The sequence below is a fragment of the Prionailurus viverrinus genome, chromosome A3, assembly GCF_022837055.1.
Source record: "Prionailurus viverrinus isolate Anna chromosome A3, UM_Priviv_1.0, whole genome shotgun sequence".
Taxonomy (NCBI): Eukaryota; Metazoa; Chordata; class Mammalia; order Carnivora; family Felidae; genus Prionailurus; species Prionailurus viverrinus.
The window spans coordinates 101,068,699-101,090,385 of record NC_062563.1 but is presented as its reverse complement, the minus strand read 5'-3'; the positions used below and the strand labels follow the sequence as shown (position 1 = coordinate 101,090,385).

The 21,687-nt window shown below is 44.4% G+C and overlaps 1 protein-coding gene and 1 long non-coding RNA gene across 6 annotated transcripts in view; one reads left to right on the top strand and one right to left on the bottom strand.

Annotated features, from left to right (window-relative positions):
- LOC125161796 (uncharacterized) overlaps nucleotides 1-9,204 on the bottom strand; it is a 31,453-nt gene extending 22,249 nt beyond the window's left edge. Inside the window, exons 1-3 of one of the 2 annotated variants that reach the window (XR_007150762.1) lie at nucleotides 8,955-9,204; nucleotides 7,629-7,773; nucleotides 764-900 (exon numbers count right to left, since the gene is read on the bottom strand). This is a non-coding gene — a long non-coding RNA (uncharacterized LOC125161796). The remainder of the gene's footprint in view (nucleotides 1-763; nucleotides 901-7,628; nucleotides 7,774-8,954) is intronic. The other variant, XR_007150761.1, reaches the window with a different exon arrangement.
- The window catches only part of ST3GAL5 (ST3 beta-galactoside alpha-2,3-sialyltransferase 5), a 52,120-nt gene continuing 39,042 nt past the window's right edge, over nucleotides 8,610-21,687 (top strand). For 3 of the 4 annotated variants that reach the window (XM_047851884.1, XM_047851882.1, XM_047851885.1), the window contains exon 1: nucleotides 9,187-9,378. In XM_047851884.1, the coding sequence (XP_047707840.1) occupies nucleotides 9,291-9,378 (88 nt within the window). In that variant the 5' untranslated portion in view covers nucleotides 9,187-9,290. Of the gene's footprint in view, nucleotides 8,631-9,186; nucleotides 9,379-21,687 lie in introns of those variants that run through there. The other variant, XM_047851883.1, reaches the window with a different exon arrangement.

Here is a 21,687-nt window from a genome sequence, read left to right as displayed (position 1 = left end):
TGTCTTTGATTCCTACTCTCCTTCTGGCATCTGAGATCTTCCAAGATCATTTGCCTTCTCTTCAATGTACATCCCTCAGGAATTCCATTATGTAGGGGGATGTCCATCAATTTCTGTTGTCAGAAAATGCTTTTATTGTGCCTCTGTTCTTGCAAGATTATACGCTTCTAGGTGAACAGTTACTTTCCCCCAGAACGTTGCAGATATGCTTCCTCTGTCTTCTGGCGACTTTCAGCGTCATTGCTGTCTCTCTATAAAGAATCTGTCTTTTCTCTCTGACTGCTTAGGAGATTTTCTTTTTGTCTCTAGCATTCTACAGCTTCACTGTAATGCATCTCGGATTTCTCTTAATGTTCCTGCTTATCGTATGTCGGGGTTCCTGAATTGTGGGACTATGTTTTTCATCAATTCTGAACATTTTTTAGCCATCATCTCTTCAGTGATTGCCCCTATATCATCTCCCCGATTTTTTCTTTCTTTCTGGAAATCTGACTAGGCATGTGCTAGACCTTTGATTTACCATTCTGTCCACCAGTCTCTTAATCTTACTTAGTTTTTCTAGATAGAACTTTTTTATCTTGGTGCTGTATTTTGACTAATTTCTTTGTATCGATCTTTCAATTGATGCTCATTATATCTTTACTTCTCTCTTATTGTGTTACCTGTTTCTGAGTTATTATTATCAATAATCTACTTCTTTTAGCTCTTAGTACTTTCACTTTCAATACCTCCTTTTATTTCTGTAAACATTGGACAAACTTACTTGGTATTTTAAATCTTCAAATTCTACTTTGCCGGTGTGATGGGTCTGAGTCCTTATTTCATTTTTTCTGCTGACTTATGAATAGTGGCTTGTTTCTACATGTGGTATTTTAAGTTGCAAACTCATTTCATCAAATGCTGAAAAATCACAATAATATGGCATCATGCAAAGAAAATGATAATTCTCCAGCAACTGAACTCAATGGCATGGGATATTGCAAACTGAGGAAGAACTCAAAACATCTATTATGAAGAAAATCGATGAATACAAGAAAACTCAGAAAGGTATTTCAGAAAACTCAGAGATACAATGAATAAACAGAAGGAGTTCTTTACCAAATAGTTTGAGATTATATATATATAAAAAAAAGAACTACACAGAAGTTCTAGGGCTGAAGAACTCAACAAAAGAGATGAAGAAGGCCTTAGAAAGCAGATGTAAATTGCAAACTCAGGGGTGCCTGGGCGGCTCAGTCAGTTGAGCATCTGACTCTTGATTTCAGCTCAGGTCACGAGGACCCCAGTGTTGTGGGATCGAGCCTTATGTTGGGCTCCGTGCTGAGCATGGAGCCTGCTTAAGATTCTCTCTCTCTTTGTGCCCCTCTCCCCCGCTCGGGCACTTCCTTGCTCGCTCTCTCAAAAAAAAAAAAAATTACAAACTCAAATTCCTTGCAACTTTGTGGGAACTGTCTTAGGCTTAGGTTCAGGTCTAAGCTGGAAGTGATCTGCTGCTTATAGGTGCCTAAGAGAACTACCAACCCAAGACCCTTTTAAAAGGATTTTGGTCACAAAGGTGGTATGAATTCTAGCCCCAAATTGACATAAGGACAGGCTTTTGGTCAGAAATTCTCAGGGGGAACTTTTGTTTTTCTTTCGGCTTCACCGTGAACTAAAATCAGATATCTTCAGGCAAGTAACAAGTCTATGGCACATATGCCACTCTTTCCCTTGGGGAGCAAGATCTGACAACATCCACTAAAATTTCCATCACTTGAAGGTTCTGGGTATTCATAAGGATTTCCAATGTACTCTGACGTCTTGCTTCAGTCTAACTTTGTCTGCTATCTCTGTGGCCCATTTGGCCAGAATTAATGGGGACTCCAAGGTAAAGTCTGGCTCCGACTCACTTTTCTGGATTCCCACTCTCTCATTGCTTCTGCCTCTGAGGGATGTCCTCCCATTCCTGCCATCTCAGCCTTGATGTAAAACATGCTTTTAATAGTTTCCCCAGCGTCTCAGGGATTTTTGACTTGGCAGATTTTGCCAGAATCCACCCTTCCATGTTGTTGCAAACATGGCGCTCACTTTCCTATCATTTTCCAACAGTCTCCCAGAATCCTCGCTCATCCTGTTACCTCTTTCTAGACTGATCTTCCTCACCTTCCCCATTTGCTAAATCTTATTATGGTAGGCAGAATTCCAAGATGGTTCCCCAAATCACTAGCCTCTGATGGATGCTACTTGAACACTATATTCAATTGAACACTAAGCTAATGTTGCTGTGAAGACATTTTTCAGATGTAATTAATGTCCTAAGCCAGTTGATCTTAAAATAAAGAAATTATCTGGGTGAGTGGGTCTGACTTAATCACATGAGGTTTTGGAAAGCAGAAAGTTTTGTCTATCGGTAGTAGAAGAGAAAGTCATACAGCCGTGCTCTGGCTGGCCTGGAAGAAAGCAAATATCTGTGTTAAGAACTTTCTATGGGGCCACATGGCAAGAAACCATGGGCAGCCCCTAGGAGCTGAGGGTGGTTATTTGGGGCCAACAGCTTGTAAAAAAACCCCAAGGACCTCAATCCTGTAACTGCAAGGAAAGAAATTCCGCCACAAACCGGTGAGCTTGAGTGAACACTCTGAGCCCACTTGAGAACCACAGCCCTGGCCCACAACTTGATTTCCGTCACGTGAGACCCTGAGCAGAGAATTCAGTTACACAGTAACTGGACTTAAACCGTGAGACAATTTGAGTTGTTTTAATCTGCTAAATTTGTGGTAAGTTTTTACACAGCAGTAGAAAATGAACACAGCCCTAAACTAATATACCCACCTTATACTTCAAAGCAAAATTCAATTTTCACCCCTCCAAGATGTGTCCTTGAGCTCTGAGGCCGGTCCATCCGGTGGCCCTCCTCCTCACCCCCACCCGCCATGCTCTCATGACTCTTTTTTTTTTTTTTTTTAATTTTTTTTTCAACGTTTATTTATTTTTGGGACAGAGAGAGAGCATGAACGGGCGAGGGGCAGAGAGAGAGGGAGACACAGAATTGGTGGGCAGAGAGAGAGGGAGACACAGAATTGGAAACAGGCTCCGGGCCATCAACCCAGAGCCTGACGCGGGGCTCGAACTCACGGACCGAGAGATCGTGACCTGGCTGAAGCCGGACACTTAACCGACTGCACCACCCAGGCGCCCCTCTCATGACTCTTAATAGTCCTTCTGTTATATCTCCTTGTGTTACTGGTTTTGCTTGTTCATCTGTTTTAAAGTGTCTTTCTCTCCAGTTAGACCATTTGACCTTCAGAGAAAGGACCGTTTCTTAGGTCAACTCCAGCATCTGATGGCCAGGGTTCAATCCCAGCTTTGCTACTTCTTAGCCATGTGAACTTTGACTTTTTCATTTCCCTAAGTTTCTACAAGCCTCAACTTCCTTATGTAAGATATGGGGGTAAGAAGACCCTACCTCAAAGGGCTGTTATGAAGATAAAATGAAATCATTTTTGTACAGCACTTCACACAATACCTGGCACATAATAGGCCCTTGGCACGTGTTTGTGCAATGAATATATGGGTGAAGGAAGGATGGAATGAGAGCCTGCACATGTGCCTGAATATGTGTCTGTGTGGAACTGTTTCCTCAACCTAAGCCACCCTGTCAACAGACAGCCTTCCCCTGATGTTTCCCTTGTTTGTTTTACTCCTGCTTTTCCCGTGATGGCTCACAGGCAACATCCCTAGAAAAACCTCAAGGGATTGACTTCCTTTGTGCTTTAGGGCAGCAGCCGGTCTGTATTCTGTTGGCTGCAGCTGCGCTCCAGCCCCTGGGGACTGAGGGAGGGACAACGTCTCAGAAGGATGAGGATGGGAGCCAAACAGCAGGTGAAGTTCACCAAGAGAAAAATACAAAGACAATACTTGGGAGGGAACCCCCCCAAACCAGCCGATGGTAGAGGAGTAGGGATCCCTGACCCCCACCCCCTCGGCCCCTGCCTCACACACAGCCTCAGTCTTGGCTGCTACAACTGCCCTCTCTCCTTTCCTTCTGGCCACCTACAAAATAGTCACATCGGCATCACCCCTAACAGCTTCGAAGATGCCAGGCCCTAGGGAAGGCACAGCTCCTGTCTTGGTGTCAGATGAGAGCCATTTGGCAGGCGAAAAGAAACAGGCCATCTGGAAAAGCCTCTGAGACCTCAGTAATTTGAACCAATGACTCCCTTCAGTTTTATTTATTGTAAAAAACAACATTATAACAACATGAAAGGACATCTCTTACAAAGGAAAAAAAGATTACTCATGATCCTGCTACCCTAATGCCACAACTGTTTTCTTTTTCCAAGCGCTCTTCTCGCCTTTTTTTTTGGTTTTTTTTTGGCCACATAATAGAAGTTTGCATGCAATCTATGTCCCCTTTTTTGTTTTCACTTAATGTGATATCTCTCAAGCCTTTTCTAGTATTGACCTAAATCTAGTGTTGGTCTCTCTCAATCTCTCTCTCTGAGCTGCATATATTCCAACGGCTTTGACGGAGGCATAATTAACGATTCCTTAACCCTTGGAGATTCTTGCTCATCCCCTTGAATCTTTGAGGTTGGCTGTTGGCAAAACTGTAAATGAAAGGAAGTTTGTTTTCCGGGCCCATCTGCCTCCCTGATCTTCCTTCCCTGCTAGCCCAATTTTAGCCCAAGACTTCTCTTGCCATATCCTGGTGCCAACCTGCTCTCTGAGCCTGTGCTCCTATTCAAGGGCTATTAAAAATAATATCGTTCTATTTTTTCCTTCAAAGAAGAGCAATACATGCTTGTGTTGTCCAATTTGAGAAATGCATAAAAGCAAAAGAAAGTTAAAACCTGCTACCACTTTGCTGTTCAAGATCAGATGCCTCTGTTCCTCATCGCTCTCCAAAGTATTGTTGGCACTTTTGACCCCACTTGTCTGTGTCAGGTCCCTTTTCCCCCAGACCCTGCTCTGCCTTCACTAACCTGTACTGATGTCATGATGAAAAAGTTTATTCATGAATGAATAAACCCTAGAAAGTATGCTACCTTGAGGCCCTGGGCATCTATTTAGGTAAAAATATTCATAAACAGGTATACAATGCATCAAGGGGGCACCTGAGTCTGGCTAGTTTAACCCACTGGAGACTTCACTGGCTCATTAAACTGGAGCATATACAGGTAGGATGGGCTGCAGGGCTGGTTTGATCTAGTAGCTCAAAAATGTCATAAAGGCAATGGTTTCTTTCTAACCTCTGTCTTTGCTTCCCTCAGCATGATTCTCTTCTAAGGTCAATTCTTCTTGTTGCCTAAAATGGCTGCCTTATCAGCGGCTACTAAGGCTACTTATTGCCTGACTCCTGTCTAGCAGGAGATGAGAGCATCTCTCTCCCACCATCCAATAAATACCTAAGGTTTTCTCTGACTGGATCAGTCTGGTTCCGATGGCCGCCCATGAATCAATCTTAGGGGCAAGGAGGATGGGATCTCTCTGGGTGGTTTGGACTCAAACTCTGGTCTTAGGACCCTTTACACTTCTAAAAATTACTGAGGATCCTAAAGAATCTTTTTAATGGAGGTTTAATCTATTGATATTTGACAAATTAGAAATTAAATGTAATTTAATTTAAATTAATAAAATAAATCATAAAAATAAAATTACATGTTTTAACAAGTTAAAAAATAATTATGTTTTAAAAAGTACTAATAGCCCAAAAAAACCCACAAAAAAACAACTATGTTTTCCAAAACAAAAAGATGGTGAGAAAAATGGCTTTTTCCCCCATTTATTTTTAATTTGCAAGTCCCTTTAAGTCTGGTTTAATAGAAGACAGCTGGATTTTCATATCTGCTTCTGTATTCAATCTGTTGCAAATTGTTCTGGTTAAAGTACATGAAGAAAATCTGCTTCACATCAATATGTAATTAGAAGAGGGAGGAGTATTTTGATAGATCTTTTTTGAAGTTTATTTTCTTTATTTTGAGAGCGAGAGAGAGAGCACGCATGGGGGAGGGGCAGAGAGAGAAGAAGAGTGAGAATCCCAAGCAGGTTCCATGCTGTCAGTGCAGAGCCCCACACAGGGCTCAGTGTCACCAACTGTGAGATCATGACCTGAGCCGAAACCAAGAGGTTTCACACTTAACTGAGGTTGGGCACTTAACTGAGCCACCCAGGTGCCCCGATAGCTTTTAAAGGGTATCTTTTTTGGTACTATACCAAAATTCTACAAGAGGTAATTCCTTAAAGGTTTGTTGCATTGTGAAATTGAAAACCTTATCTATAAACTTTTCATACTGTCAAATTAAAATCCATTGTCTGCCTTGCATTTAGAATTCATCTTTTACCCATGTGTGATTTTGTAACATCATGCATTAGCGATTTGGAAAACACTGATTCACTGAGTAAATGCAGGTCTTGTAAATGTTGGCACATTATACATGACCCAATATCCCCAAGTCACATTTGTTAACATCACCATTCGTCACATTAGAAAAGTCCTTAAATATTGAGAAGCTGTCTCAGGGTGATAATAAGTTTTCCAAAATTCTAAATTTCTTTTGAAAGCTGGAATTTTTTCATCATTGGCCCAACAAATAGTCCATTGTTTTCCTTGAAGAGACAGGCTCACTTAACTGATTGTCAAGGAAATGTCTACCAAATAATCAAGTTGAAATAACCATAATTTGTCAGTTGCTTTCTCAAGTGAAAATGGTGTTGCATGAAAAAAACAAAAAACAAAAAAAACCCCAAAAAACCCAAACCAGCCAGTTCAGCTTGCGGCTGCACACGTGCTCTCCCTTAGACAACCACCAGGCTCTGGTTTGCAGTGGAAGGGTTTTATGTGCCTTTCCCATTTTGTTATATAAAATATTAAAAATATATGTGCTCAAGGGTTGAGATTTTAATAAATTTAGTAATATGTATTGCTCCATCAAGACCATTCTTAAATGACACTGCATTTTTTTAATTAAAAGTTTTTGTGTTTGTGTTTTTGTTTTTGTTTTTTACCATTAGTGCGGTAATGAAGGCTATTAGTACAGTTCGGTGCCACTACCCTGATTTGTGAAGGCACCAGTAGTTTTGCACCATCAATGCAAAAGGCAAACTATGTATTAGATAATTATGAAATAACTTTGACTTCAGAGATTCCCTGAAAGGTCCTCAGGGACCCCTAGGGGTCCATGAACCATAGTTTGAGAACTGCTGACCTAGACCAGTCAGAGCCCGCTCACAGAGCTAAGAGTGGGGCACTCTTACCTAAACCACATATTGCACCACAGAAGGGAAGGGTGGAATGAATGTTGGGGTAACACAATGCCTAAGTAATGAACATAAGGAACTAAAGAATTATAAAATCGTGGTAGCTGTCCCAGATTTACCAACAGTTTGGCCACTGTGCTAGTCGGGGTCCTGAGCTTTTCTGAGACCAGCCACTGACTTGAAGAGATTCCAGGTAAGGCTTTGAGGTCGAGGGGCTGATCCTAATTTACGGTTTGAGGATCTCTGTCTCTATCCAGAACAGTAGCAGAGGCTCTGCAGCTAGTAAAAAGGGTGTTTTAGGTCAGGGCTTGTCTTGTCCCACAAGTCAGCTTCTCTTCCCACCAAATGTGAATGGGGTGAATGAGGCAGCGGGTGCAGGGTAAGCTTACCAGTGGTCCGGTTAGGCTGGAGCAGGAGGCAGTTTTGAGCTCCTTTTCTTTGTCACACCCACCTTGCACCCAGTCCTCCAAGCCAGAAGGCTGATCCTTATGTCCAACCTTAATGCTCTCACAGCATTTTTCAGACAAGAAGTATCTGGGAGAAAGGGAAAGAGCAGCTAAGGCAAAGAGAGGTAAAGTGTCTGACCAAGCAGGCTGGCCTTGGGCAGGGCTCCAAGAGAGAAATGGTGAGGTGCTCAGCATTCTCCCTGCAGCTGTCCCTGACCCCAGCAGCTGCTCTGCCTGGCCAGCCTTGGCCACTCCACTGGATTTAGATCTCCCAGTGACAGCTTTTCCTCTAATATTTTCAAAATGCTCCAGTATTCTCACCTTAGAATAACTTGGAAACATTTTTATGGCAAAATCCCTTTGGAAAGTATGACAAGAGAGTCCCCTCCTCCCCCCTTCCTTTCCAAGATTTCCCTCCTGACCTTTGTTACCCAGATATAACCTTTTTTTTCCAGCACCCCCTGCCCCCACTGGGGAAAGAACACAGACACTGCCAAACTCTGGTGCTTTGCAACCCCTGTACAAACTGTTGCAAAAAAGATCGACAAAATTCTAAGTTTTCACAAATATATTTGGCTTAGTTTCTAGGATCTTCCGTTTTAAACCAGAACTGGTATCACAGGCACATGACTGCAATGCACTGTATCTGTAACCTAAAAGGAAATTCTGAAAGCAGACCAATGAGTTCACTGAGGAGTCAACAAGTCCCAAGGCACAGAAATGTTGCAGACGCATTATACACCCTTGGGTGTTCTAAAGAAATAACATATCAGCGCTTTAAACTCCTTTTAATTCTTGAATTTGGGGATTCACGAATATTTATGCTTTAAAAGTCTGTATGACATTTCTTTTCCAGATTCAAGGGAGACTCCTGAGATATGGAAAGGGGGACTCCAAGCGCAGGTTCTGATCCCTGCTCTGCCACCGGATGTCCCAATGAATTAGGTACCTCACTTATGCTTTCCGGGCCTCAATTACCCATCTGATACCAATAGGTAATCAGCACTACTAACCTTTTCTCGGACACGTGTAACAAAAATAAAGACGTTCTGCAAGTCCTCCCCGCTCCCCCACGCCCAGGCTGCCCTCCTGCAGCTCTCAAGGTCTCACGACCCAAGGAACTCTGAACAGTGGTCGCCCTGGGGGGGGGGGGGGGGGGGGGGTTGTGCAGGCTAGTAAAGCACGTGACTACGAAAAGCCCCTTCATTCACCGACTCCGCATCTACCAGTCCTCTGCGCAGTAAAAGCCTGTAACAAGTCCAAATGCACCTTTTGTTCCCTCCACCGCCTAACTGCACGTAGAGTTCAAGAGGGCTGTGGGGGCCCACTGTCCCCGGTACGTCCTGCCGAAGGCGCCCAGCTCCCCGAGCCACAGTGGGTGGAAGCGTTGCGCGTCCCGGGGGCGGGGCCGCCGCGGGACCCCCCCCCTCGCGAGCTCTGATTGGTCTCTCTTGTCCTCGTGATGCTCGGCCCCGCCCGCGTCCCTCCTCCGCATCCGCGCGGGGGAGCGGACAGTCTGGTGCTGAATGGGCGCGAGCGCTGCGCCGGGGGCGGGCGGGGGCGCGGGGCCCTGGGCTGGAGGCCGGCCGGCGCCCCCTCCCTAGCATGCGGACGAAGGCGGCCGGCGGCGCGGAGCGGCGTCCCCTGCAGCTGCGAACGGAGGCGGCGGCGGCGGCGGCACCTGCCGGCCGAGGTAAGTGGCGCAGCCCCCTTCTCGGCGTAGCGGGGCCCGCGGGCTGGGGGCGGCGGTGGCCATCAGTCCCTAACCCTGCCTGGCTGGGGCTTGGCGGCTCCTCCCCGGCCCCGCGGGCGGCTCCCAGGGCACGGCGCCCCTGGACGCGTCTCGCGGGGGAGCGGGCTGGGAGTCGTGGCTCCGGGCCGCGTGGACGGGGCAGGGGGCGCCGCGGCCCACGCAAGTGTGGACGCGGTGGAGGCTCAGGGGTGAACCGCCAGGTTGTCGAGTCCAGCCGCAGTGGCCCTTTCTCCCCCGGTGTTCCGCAGCGGCTCGGGGTTTAATTCATTGCTGGAAGCTTCCGAGCCAGCAGAGCCGAGTTAACTCATTTCCCTGGGACGGGATTGGGGGACCCTCTGCAGTGTAACTAGCAGCTCCCCAAACTGCCCTTTGCATCCTTCCGTAAGGCGGGATGTGTGGCGTCTGTACGCAGAAATTCGCCAGTGACCTTCCTTGCCCCCCTCTGCAGCCAGCCCTACGAAAGAGACACGTTTTGGTGACCGTTTGCTTTCCTCTGAATTGTAAGCAGTGACTTGACATAGGCATGCATTCATTATACGCCTTTAGTGTGTAAATAACTCAAGGATTTTGGAGAGCATCTCTCAGAGGTGCCGGGCTAATAGGGAGATGCGGGGGCTTGTCTCTACCCCACACCAGCTGGGTGACCTTGGCCAATACATATCCCCTTGAGGGGCTCTGTTTCCTGGTCGCTACTGGGAAGCTTGAGCTGCCGCTGATGGCTGTGGTCCCTTTCAGGCCTCTGGTTCAGTGGTTCTGACCAAATAATGTGTTTACCCGTTAAAGGGGTCCTACAAATCAGCTGACTTGAAAGATGAATTTTATGTTCTCATGTCTTAATTCGTGTAGGTGGCCTTTGCTTAATTATGGATCGCTCTTTTAAAAGAGAAAATAGTTTTATGTGCTGCGTTTCGCATCCTTGACTTGCCTGCTTGTGGTGCCAAGCACCCAGCTCAGTACTGGGGTTACAAAGAGGAAGAAGACTCATCTCCTGCCCTCTGGTGTTTAGCCTCACTCTCCTCTTGTTTTATAACTGCTAATCCTCTTCCACAGAGGGATGCGTGTCCTGAAACTGTGAGGAAGAGGAATTCATGTCTGTTGAGTGAAGGGGCACAGACTCAAAAAACATGATGGGTTGTGGTTTCACTTGTGTAATCCGGAAAGCTGGACAGTTTAGAAGAATGTCTTACATTTCTAGTCTTAGAGCCAGGATCACCTAAATTCCAACACATGCTTAGACAGGAGAGAGTGCTGTGAACTGCCAGAGCACTATAACCAAGATGTCATGGTTCTTTTTCCATGGCTGTCCATTATGTGAGTGCTGCTGTTTCTGTAAGATGAAATGGACCTTATTTGTGATTAGCAGCCATTTCTTCCTCTAAGCCAGAAAAGAAATGAGTGAGATGGGAAGGTATGAGGGAGTTAATGGAAGTGGGAGAGGGCCAACAGGCGTATATTCTAAAAAGTCATTTTATGGTTACCTATTTTGAAAATGCTTATAATTTTGGCCCAGATGGCCAAGTTAGTCCCATGCTGTTTGGCAGCAGTGAGGGGAGTTTATCTAGCAAGTTGGCTCTTGGGAGGTGAACAGACTATAATAAAAAAGGTTTAGAGCTCTCTGTGGGAGTCCATCCAGGTGCTGGGGGCCGAAGGGGGATGTCTGGGAGCCAGGAGTTCCTGGGAGGATTAAAACTCACTTTCCACACCCTTCTAGTTCATGAGGAACAAATTAATCTGAACTGCCTGTGGAGGGTTGAGATCATTCCCAGAGGGCATGCTCCATGATTTTAAGTCTAGCTGGGCAGCCTTGGCAGAAATAAAACAGCTGGGAAGATATACAGTGATGGTACAAACTTCCTAACTGCAGCGAAAGGAGAAGCAAGGGCTGAATCAGTGTGAAAGGCCTAAATTAGCAAAGGCATCCAAAATGGGGAGGGGTTGCAAATCACCAGCCTGGTGTGGGAAGAAGCCGTAAATATGGATAGCTACGTGTGGGGCTCCTCAAGGAGAGAGAACCAGCTTAAGCACACCTGCAGAGGGGGAGCAAGGAAGAAGTGTAAGGGAGTGGGAGAACAATGAGGTTAGAGGGTACAAAGACACTTCCAGGCTTGTCTTACCTGGACAGCTTTTTCTTTCCTTCTTTCTTTTTAAAGTATAGCACACATACTAGAAAAGTAGACACGCTGTAAGTGTACTGTTCACAAGTTTTCCAAACTGAACACACCCACGCACTCAGATCAAAGAGCAGGAGCTCCCCATGTGCTCCCTTCCAGTCCCTACCTCCCTGGGGGTAACCCACCACACCTGACAGTTCCATGCGTGTATAAATGGATCCTGCAGTATCTGACATCTTTCCTAATGAGTTAGGTTTCTGAGATTCACTCGTGACGCTGCCTCTTGCTGTAGTGTGCTTCCTCTCAGTGCTGATTTGGCCTTTGGGTGATTAATATATCACATATTTGTGCACTGTTGATGGACATTTGGGAAGTTTCCAGCATTTGGCTATTGCACATAATGTTGCTGTGACTGTTCTCGTACCCATCTTTGGTATACATACGTATGCATTTCTGATGGTGGTATGGTAGGTGTGTGATTGCTGGGTAATGGGCGTGTATATACTCAGCTTTGGGAGCTGCAGGCAAAGCCATGTTATTCCAATTTTTTAATAACTACGTTGTTATTAGTGTGGTCATCATATGTTTATTATATGGTAATTAGTAGTTAATTTTTATTAGTGTAGTGTTAGTTTTATAATAGTACCTCCTTACTACTAGCTGATGAGGGCAACACCAAGTTTTCACCAAGGAGACAGGCAGGAGTCTTACCAGGAGTCATGATCATTTTCTATCTGGCTGTGCCCCATGCCCCATATTCTCTTGGCAAGTGCAGTCAGCTCCATGCCCCGGTCTCCCGAGTCACGCAGCAGCACAGGCCGAGCTGTGGGCAACCCAAGAGTTCTGTTGTCAGGGAAAAGTTTCTCTGGCCAAACTGCTTTAACTTATCTCAGCTCCCAGTTCCCTGCAAGCACTTCTGGGAACCTCTCTTCCCTTTTGCTTTCTAAACATTGTACTTTCTATATATTTTTTAGCTCCTTTTTTTTTAATGTTTATTTGTTTTTGAGAGAGAGAGAGAAAGAGAGTGAGCATGGGAGGGGCAGAGAGAGAGAGGGAGACAGAATCTGAAGCCAGCTTCAGGCTCTGAGCTGTCAGAGGGGTTTGAATCCACCAACCGTGAGATCATGACCTGAGCTGAGGTCATATGCTTAACTGACTGAGCCACCCAGGTGCCTGGTACTTTCTATACTTGTTTCTACTTCTCTGATCTGCCTTCTCTGTGCTTCTGCATTTCTGTTAAGAATTCTCTCATGTCATTGAGGAAAAGCACAAGTCTAGGTTAGTCCTTTAAGGCTGTACAAGATATTTTTGTTCTCTTCCTCTGGCATGGAAAAAACATCCAGGATTAAGTTAAGTATCTAAAATCATAATAGTTAAGTATCATATGGTATGATTTGATTAATTCAAAGAGGGAAAATTGATAAAAATAAATTAAAAAGGTCTGCTTTAATGGCATAGTGGTTCTATCTTTTGGACATTAAGGCTATTTTTAATACCGAGTGTTATTTTCATGATTAAAGGCTTAAATATATTGAGTTCACAGCGGAAGTCGTTGTTCTATGATATGTATAGAGTTCCTTCTTCCCTGGCCACCTTTTCTCAGCTTCTGCCTTTTTTTTTTTTTTTATGTGTATTTATTTGTTTGTTTTTGAGAGTGAGAAAGAGAGCATGAGCTGGGGAGGGGAAGAGAGTCCCAAGCAGGCTCCATTCATCGTGGCAACACAGGGCCTGCCACAGGGCTCAGTCTCACGAATCGTGGGATCATGACCTGAGCTGAAGAAATCAAGAGTTGGACATTAAACCGACTGAGCCACCCAGGCGCCCCTCAGCTTCTGCTTTTTTATCCTCTTCTATCTTGTTCTTCACCTCCTTTCTGCTTCTGACAAACATCTTGGTCTCATTTCCTATTTAGACTCTAGTGGCAAGAGAGGAAGAGAGTATGGTCCTTTAACAGGGCTCCCAATACTCTCCTCCCTTTGCTTGTTATTTTCTGCAGTCACATCCTTAGTTTTCCAGGACTTGGTGGTTGGTGTAGGCTTCTTGCTTATCCTTTCTCTAGTCCAGTGGAACTGTAACTCAAGCCACACATAATTTAAAATTTTCTAGTAGCTACATTTAAAAAGTTGAAAAGAAACAGTTGTATCGAAGTTGCAATTTCTGAGGAATATAAGAACTTCTAAACTGTTATGCACCTAATAACACAGCTTCAAACAATGTAAAGTAAAAAGTGACAGAAGAATAAAAAAAAAAGTTGACAAATCTGCCACCAAAGTGAGAGAGATTTTATTATACATCTTTCAGTAACTGATAAAACAAGCTGACTGAAAACCACTAAAGGGTTATTCCAGCAAACAATAAGCTTGATCCAACTGTTTATATAGAAAACATGGTCCCACAAATGAAGATTGTACTTTTACAAAAATTGAGTATACACCTGGTCATGAAATAAGTTCTAACATGTTTAAAATAACCAGTATCATACAGAACAAGTTCTCTGGCCACAGTGCAACTAAATTATACCAGTTTTAAATGCTATTTTGGAAAAAAAGTGAAAATTTGAATTTAAAAATATTTAGGCTTGAGAGATAAGTGATAATAATAAACATATATGTCAAAAGTTGTAGGATGACTTATACACTTAAACTATTAGGTATAGTCTTACTTCCTCATATTAGCAAGAAAAATAGCAAAAATTAATTATTTAATTAGCTAAATTAAGACATTAGGAACATAGCAATTAAAATGAATCCAACAAATTAGAAGGAAGGAAACTTTAAAAAAAGGTGAAATTAATTTTAATAATATATTTTAGTTAACGCAGTATGTCCAGTATACTCTGAAATTAATCTAAAAATTGTTAATGAGCAATTTAAATTTTCGTGTTCATACTCGGTCTTTAAAGCCTGGTGTGTATCTTACTTATATAGAGCACATCTCAATTTGGTTTGGCCACATTTGAAGTACTTAACAGCCACATGTGGCTAGTGGCAACTGTACTGGACAGCACAGCTCTGGATCTTAGCCTGTTTTAAACATTGAGCTGATTTGTCTTGATAAAGGGGACAGTCAGGGCTAACTGTGGTGGTGGGGTTCAGTTTTCTGCCAAGGAAATCTAGGATCGTAGGAATCTGGCAGTGTTCAGTGGCTGGCAAAGGAGGAGTGGGCTTTTTGTGAAAAGCTTGGTAAACCCACTCCCCTCCTAACAAACCCACATGCTACAACACATAGATAGGTCAGAAGAAAAGATAAATGATATACTGACTCACTTTATTGTCATCTGCTCTAGACTAGACGACTAGACTAGACTAGAGCAGGTGACAATAAAGTGAGTCAGTATAGCATGCATATATATATATATATATATATAGTCATTTTTTATGTATATGTCATTATACGTACAGCTCATTTAATTTTCACAAAAGCCATGTGAGTTTGGTATCGTTATTAGTTAAGAAACTAATAAAGTGTAGGGGACAGAGTCTGGGGAAAGTGTCTAGGGGACATTCTGACTCAGGCAGTCTGACCTGGAGGTGGCAAGGGGGCAAATGCATCCCTCCCTTTGCAGCACATAGTGTGTTCCTGCCGCATGCTTGAGAACAACTCCTGTGGAAATTCTTGGAAAGGTCATCCAAGGTGGCTGAGATGGCCGTGTTCCCTGTCCAGGTTGGCGTGTTCCCCTGCAAGCCATCGTCACTCCCCTGGGTCTCCACAGCAGGCTCATAACTGGTCTCAGGGCACAAAAGGACTTCCCCATCCCCAGTGTGGCTCAAGAGAGGTCTCTCCAAAATCCAGTTCCAATTAACTTCCCACCCAGTTGCTCCTTTTATCCCAGGATAAAAAATTTCCCATTTCCAGCAGGCCATGGCATGGTCTGCTTCTTTTCTCTAGCTTCTTTTGGTACCTTATTCCCTCCTGGGCTGGACCTTCAGGCACTCCATGCAAAATTTTCCCCTCCGTGCCTGCTGTCCCTGCTCAGGTGACACCTGCCTGCCCACCGAGTTCTACTCATTCCTTCCTGGGAGGACCTTTCCTAACCCCTTCCCAGACACACACACACACACACACACACACCCTCAAATCTAAAACATCTTGTAACACAGCCCTCATGTCCATTGTAGAATAAATTTGAAAGAAATACTATGAAAATAATTACATTTGTGATAGATCTACTTGTCTGATTTTTAAAATAAGATCATGAGAGCCTTTTGAAAAAGAGACTGTGTCCGTCTGGCCATTGCTGTAGCCCCAGGCACGTATTCCATGCTTGATTAAAACTGCTTATATGAGGGGCGCCTGGTGGCTCAGTCGGTTGAGCCTCTGACTTCGGCTCAAGTCATGATCTCACATGATCAAATGTGAGTTCGAGCCCCATATCGGCCTGCTGCTGCTGTCAGCACGGAGCCTGCTTAGGATCCTCTGTCCCCTTCTCTTTCTGCTCCTCCCCCGCTCATGCTTTCTCTCTCTGAAAAATAAATAAAACATTTAAAAAAAAAACCTAAAAACCTGCTTATATGAGGATTGCCTGGGTGGCTCAGTCAGTTAAGTATCCAACTTCGGCTCAGGTCATGATCTCATGGTTTGAGCCCCATGTCAGGCGCTGTGCTGACAGCTCGGAGCCTGGAGCCTGCTTTGGATTCTGTGTCTCCCTATCTCTCTGCCCCTTCCCCATTCATGCCCTGTCTCTCTCCCTCTCTCAAAAAAATGAATAAACATTAAAAAAAAAAAAACCCTGCTTATATGATTGGCAGCATGCTTCTTTGGGGCCTGCCCAAATAATGATTTCCCAAATATTTGGAGCAAAGAGGAAAAGGGATATGTGATTGGGTTATAAAAGGAAATTCTGTGTTTTAGCCATGCCTCTTACAGACCTAAATACCTGTTGTTGGTTTTAAGAGTTCAAACATATTTACTTTCTCTGAGCTTAAAGTGCTCCAAACAAAACTTTCCTTTTTTCTTCTCTAAGACTGTTCCCACTCCTTCAGTCTCAAAACAGCCAGGGCCTGTCAAACTTCAGGTCCCAATTGTGGTCCCTCCAGTTCCTTTTCTAGGGCCATTTTAGGCTTTTCTTTTCTTTTCTTTTCTTTTCTTTTCTTTCATATGTTTATTTATTTATTTTGAGAGGGGGAGAGAGAAACAGAGAGAGAACTTGCATGCTCGTGAGGGAGGGGCAGAGAGAGAGGGAGAAAGAGAATCCCAAGCAGGCTCTGCGCTGACAGCCCTGAAGCCGGGCTTGATTTTATGAACCGTGAGATCATGACCTGAGCTGAAATCAAGTGTCAGATGCTTAACCTACTGAGTCACACAGGTGCCCCTGGGGTCACTTTCTGATTTGAGTTTTATGTGACTAGCTTGCTGCTTCTAGGACGACGTGGCTTACTGAATACTGGATCATGACATAAACTACCTAGCAAATCCTTGACCTCTGTTTCCCTATCCACCTGGACAGCTGCTCCCTGAGAAATATTGCTGAGGTCTTGTTTGACGATGTCACTTCATAATTTCAAGACTTAGGAACCCATATCCCAACCCTTTCTTTTTGGGGGTGGGATCTTGGTAATTTCAGAATTTGCACACACACTTTCACATCGTCTCATCCCCTGTTTCCCATTAGGAAGGTCCTCGTGTTGGAGCCTATTTACATTGGGTCCCAGAGTTGATTTTGTTAACTATTATTTCTACTGACTTTCCCGTTCTGTTAAGTATTATTTCTTCATCCCTACTACTTATATCCTTTAGATCAAGAGGGAAATCTTCCATTAAAAAGGTACCTTCTATGAGCTCTGTGCTGACAGCTCAGAGCCTGGAGCCTGCTTCAGATTCTATGTTTCCCTCTCTCTCTGCCCATCCCCTGCTCATGCTCTGTCTCTCTCTCTTAAAAATAAATAAAAATTAAAAAAAAATTTTTAAAGGTACCTTCTAGATTTTGCACTATTTGTAGTATTCATGGGATTGCCACCGACTTGTTCTCCTTTACATATTCTGCACATATAATTTGTAATCACAGGGGCCCCCCACTGGAGAGCTCTTATGTAAGGTGTTTTCTTAGAGCTTGGATGGACCCAAAGGGGGGGGGGGCAGTTCTCTAAGCAGTCTTCCCCCATTTATTCCAGTGTCTGTCTTATTCCCTCTGGTCTCCTTCTCTGAGGGGTACCCCCATTGAGTCCCCTCAGAGAATGGTGGAGTCGTGGCACTGCGTGGAGCCCTCTTGCGTGCTCTTTGCTCTTTTTCCTCCTATTACTGGCCTGGATTTGTTATGCAGGCCAGACCTCAGCTGGCAGGGTGCTAGAATAACAGCCCCTGCCAGCTCAGTCACCACATTCTGTGTGGCGTCTTTCTTCACGTCTCTTGATCGGCCCCCGCCTCACGGCGTCTGCTCTGGCTCGGTTGCAGTGACCTCTGTGACCTCTCCTTAGCTGCCTTCAGCCCACTTCCCATCGTGAGCTGGCCAGCCTGCTCCAGAGCCACGTAGGGCTGCCTGGCACCCCCTCCTTTGAGGCCAGTGTGGAGGTTGTGGTTCCGTCTTAGGCACATCTGCCGCTCTCGCCAGGTCCCCTGTGATCGGGCCAGAGCATGCCTCTGTGGGTATTTTCACATGGTATTTCTTCTGTCTGCATGCCTGTTCCTGTCTTCTGTCTCTGAAGTCTTACCCATCCTTTAGGGACTCGTTTACACATTATCTCCTCAGGGAAGCCTCCCTGATGTCCTGTGACGGAGATGACGGTTCCTTGCTCGCGGTGCTCCAGGTGTATTGCTTCCCCTCTACCGTGGCGTTACTTGGTATTTTGGGTATGAAGATATTTTGGCCTTCCCTGGCTGGATTATTCATTTAAAGAAGAACGGGGCTGTGTCTTTTTATCTTTATATTCCCAGCGCCTGGTATATGGAAAGTGCTTATTAAATGTTTATTTAGGCTCTTTCCTTAGTTTGGTTGTTGTTGATAGTGCTGCTGTAAACATCAGGGTGCATGTACCCCTTTGAGTCTGTATTTGTGTGTCCTTTGGATAAAGACCCAGTAGTGCAGTTGCTGGGTCGCAGGGTTGTTCTATTTTTAACTTTTTGAGGAATCTCCGTACGGTTTTCCAGAGTGGCTGCACCAGTTTGCATTCCCACCAACAGTGCAGGAGAGTCCCTTTCTGTGCATCCTTGCCAACTTCTGTTGTTCCCTGAGTTATTAATGTTAGCCATTCTGACAGGCGTGAGATGGTATCTCATCATGGTTTGGCTTTTTTTTATTACAAAAAATTTTTTTTTAATGTTTATTTATTTTTGAGACAGAGAGAGACAGCACGAACAGGGGAGGGGCAGAGGCGGGGTGGGGAACACAGAATCCGAAGCAGGCTCCAGGCTCCGAGCTGTCAGCACAGAGCCCAATGTGGGGCTTGAACTCACAAACCGTGAGATCAGGACCTGAGCCGAAGTCGGACGCTTAACTGACTGAGCCTCCCAGGCGCCCCCATCATGGTTTTTTTGATTTGTATTTCCCTGATGATGAGTGATGTTGAGCATCTTTTCATGTGTCTGTTAGCCATCTGGATGTCTTCCTTTTAAAAATGTCTATTCATGTCTTCCTCCCATTTCTTCACTGGATTATTTATTTTTTGGGTGTTGAGTTTGATAAGTTCTTTGTAGATTTTAGATACTAACCCTTTATCAGATATGTCATTTGCAAATATCTTCTCACATTCCATAGGCTGCCTTTTAATTTTTTTGATTGTTTCCTTTGATGTTTATAGCAGCATTATCAACAATAGCCAAACTATGGAAAGAGCTCAAATATCCATCAACTATGAATGCATAAAGAAGATGTGGTATCTATATACAATGGAATATTACTCAGCCATCAGAAACAATGAAACCTTGCCATTTGCAGCGATGTGGATGGAGCTAGAGTGTATTATGCTAAGCAAAATAAGTCAGCCAGAGAAAGACAAGTACCATATGATTTCACTCATATGTGAAGTTTAGGAAACAAAACCAACACTTAGGAAGGGGGGCAGAAAAAGAGAGGGAAGCAAACTATAAGAAACTCTTAACGATAAAGAACAAACGGAGGGTTGATGGAGGGAGGTGGGTGGGGGATGGGCTGAATGGGTGATGGGTGTTAAGGAGGGCACTTATTATGATGAGCACTGGGTGTTATATGTAAGTTATGATCACTAAATTCTACTGAAACCATTATTACACCATATGCTAACTAACTAGAACTTAAATGAAAATTTGGAAGAAAAAAATGTTTATTTAGAGGATTGTTAGGGGGAACAAAGCAAATTGTACAACAATATGGACCAGCCCTCTGCAACTGGGGGTTTACAAGAGAATTAAACCCAGCTACTCTAGGGCAACCATTGTAAGTTATGAATAAATTTCTCTCCCATGCTTCTGGAATGATTCTAGTTATAGACCATCCTTGGGAGAATTGGGAAAATAGGTATTCAGATCCTTTTGGGCTCAATTCTCTAGCCAAACCCAGGTTGAAGAAGCCTGGTATAGACACTTTGATCCCAATCCTGATAAAATATACATATACAAAGAGTAAAGACTGATGGAATTGAAGACCAGAATGTTAACAGTGGCTATTACTGGGTCGTAGTATGACAAGCAGTATGTGATTTCAAAATGTTCTTTCCACTCTTGTATAATTTCTGAAGTTTCTAACTTTTTGATAATAGACTTGTAAAAAATACTTTTTTTTTTTTTTTTTTTTTTTTAATTTTTTTTTTTTCAACGTTTATTTATTTTTGGGACAGAGAGAGACAGAGCATGAACGGGGGAGGGGCAGAGAGAGAGGGAGACACAGAATCAGAAACCGGCTCCAGGCTCTGAGCCATCAGCCCAGAGCCCGACGCGGGGCTCGAACTCCCGGACTGCGAGATCGTGACCTGGCTGAAGTCGGACGCTTAACCGACTGCGCCACCCAGGCGCCCCTAAAAAATACTTTTTGAATAAGCCAAGCCAGAGTTCTTAAAGCTGACCACCTCCTCTAAGGCAGTAGTGAGTTGGGGTTTTTGTTTTTAAACGTAACAACATGCCGCACCAAGACCAGGAATCGTGGAGCTGAGCCCCTCAGCATTGCCGCTGGAGAATCGGGCCTCAGGTGTGAGGATGACTCTGGCTGTCAGCTCTCTGGACGTGGGTGTCTCTTTTTGCTGGCACTGGACACCTTCGAATTGAAGGGCTGAGTTTCTAGCAGGCATGCTCACCATGAGAGGAACTAGCATGCACATGGATACTCACATATACTCTCAAAAGTAAATCTAGGGGCGCCTGGGAGGCTCAGTCGGTTAAGCATCCCACTTCGGCTCAGGTCCTGATCCCACAGTTTGTGAGTTCAAGCCCCACATCGAGCTCTGTGCTGACAGCTCAGAGCCTGGAGCCTGCTTTGGATTCTGTGTCTCCCTTTCTCTCTGCCCCTCCCCTACTAACTCTCTGTCTCTTTCTCTCTCTCAAAAATAAACATTTTTAAAAAAGGTAAATATAGGGGCGCCTGGGTGGCGCAGTCGGTTAAGCGTCCGACTTCAGCCAGGTCACGATCTCACGGTCCGTGAGTTCGAGCCCCGCGTCGGGCTCTGGGCTGATGGCTCGGAGCCTGGAGCCTGTTTCCGATTCTGTGTCTCCCTCTCTCTCTGCCCCTCCCCCGTTCATGCTCTGTCTCTCTCTGTCCCAAAAATAAATAAATGTTGAAAAAAAAAATTTAAAAAAAAAAAAAAAAAAAAAAGGTAAATATAGAGGTGTTTTTCCCCCTTGATTGCTCAGAGTGAATGTAACCCAGCGTTATTTGAATTAAGTCTCACATGCTAATTCTTGCTCATGACTTACTGCTTCAACCAGCCCTATTTTTTCCCCTGAAGTTTGACCTTGTTTGTCCTCATACAGGATTTCATTCTTATTCCGGCAAGAATCCACCAGTGGCTGCTGAAATAAGTATTTAATGAGAACAGGGTATTTATTTAGTGCCTAAGTATCTTCCATCAAGTTACTTATTAATTACAAAGGAAAAATAGTAACTTGACAGCAGGGAAACCTGCCTCACGCTACTTTAACCAGTTGATCGAATTGAACATCACCAGGAGTGGGACAGTCAGCATCGTGTGGCTCCTGACAAAATGCATCGAGAAGAACACAGCATCAGTCTGTGATG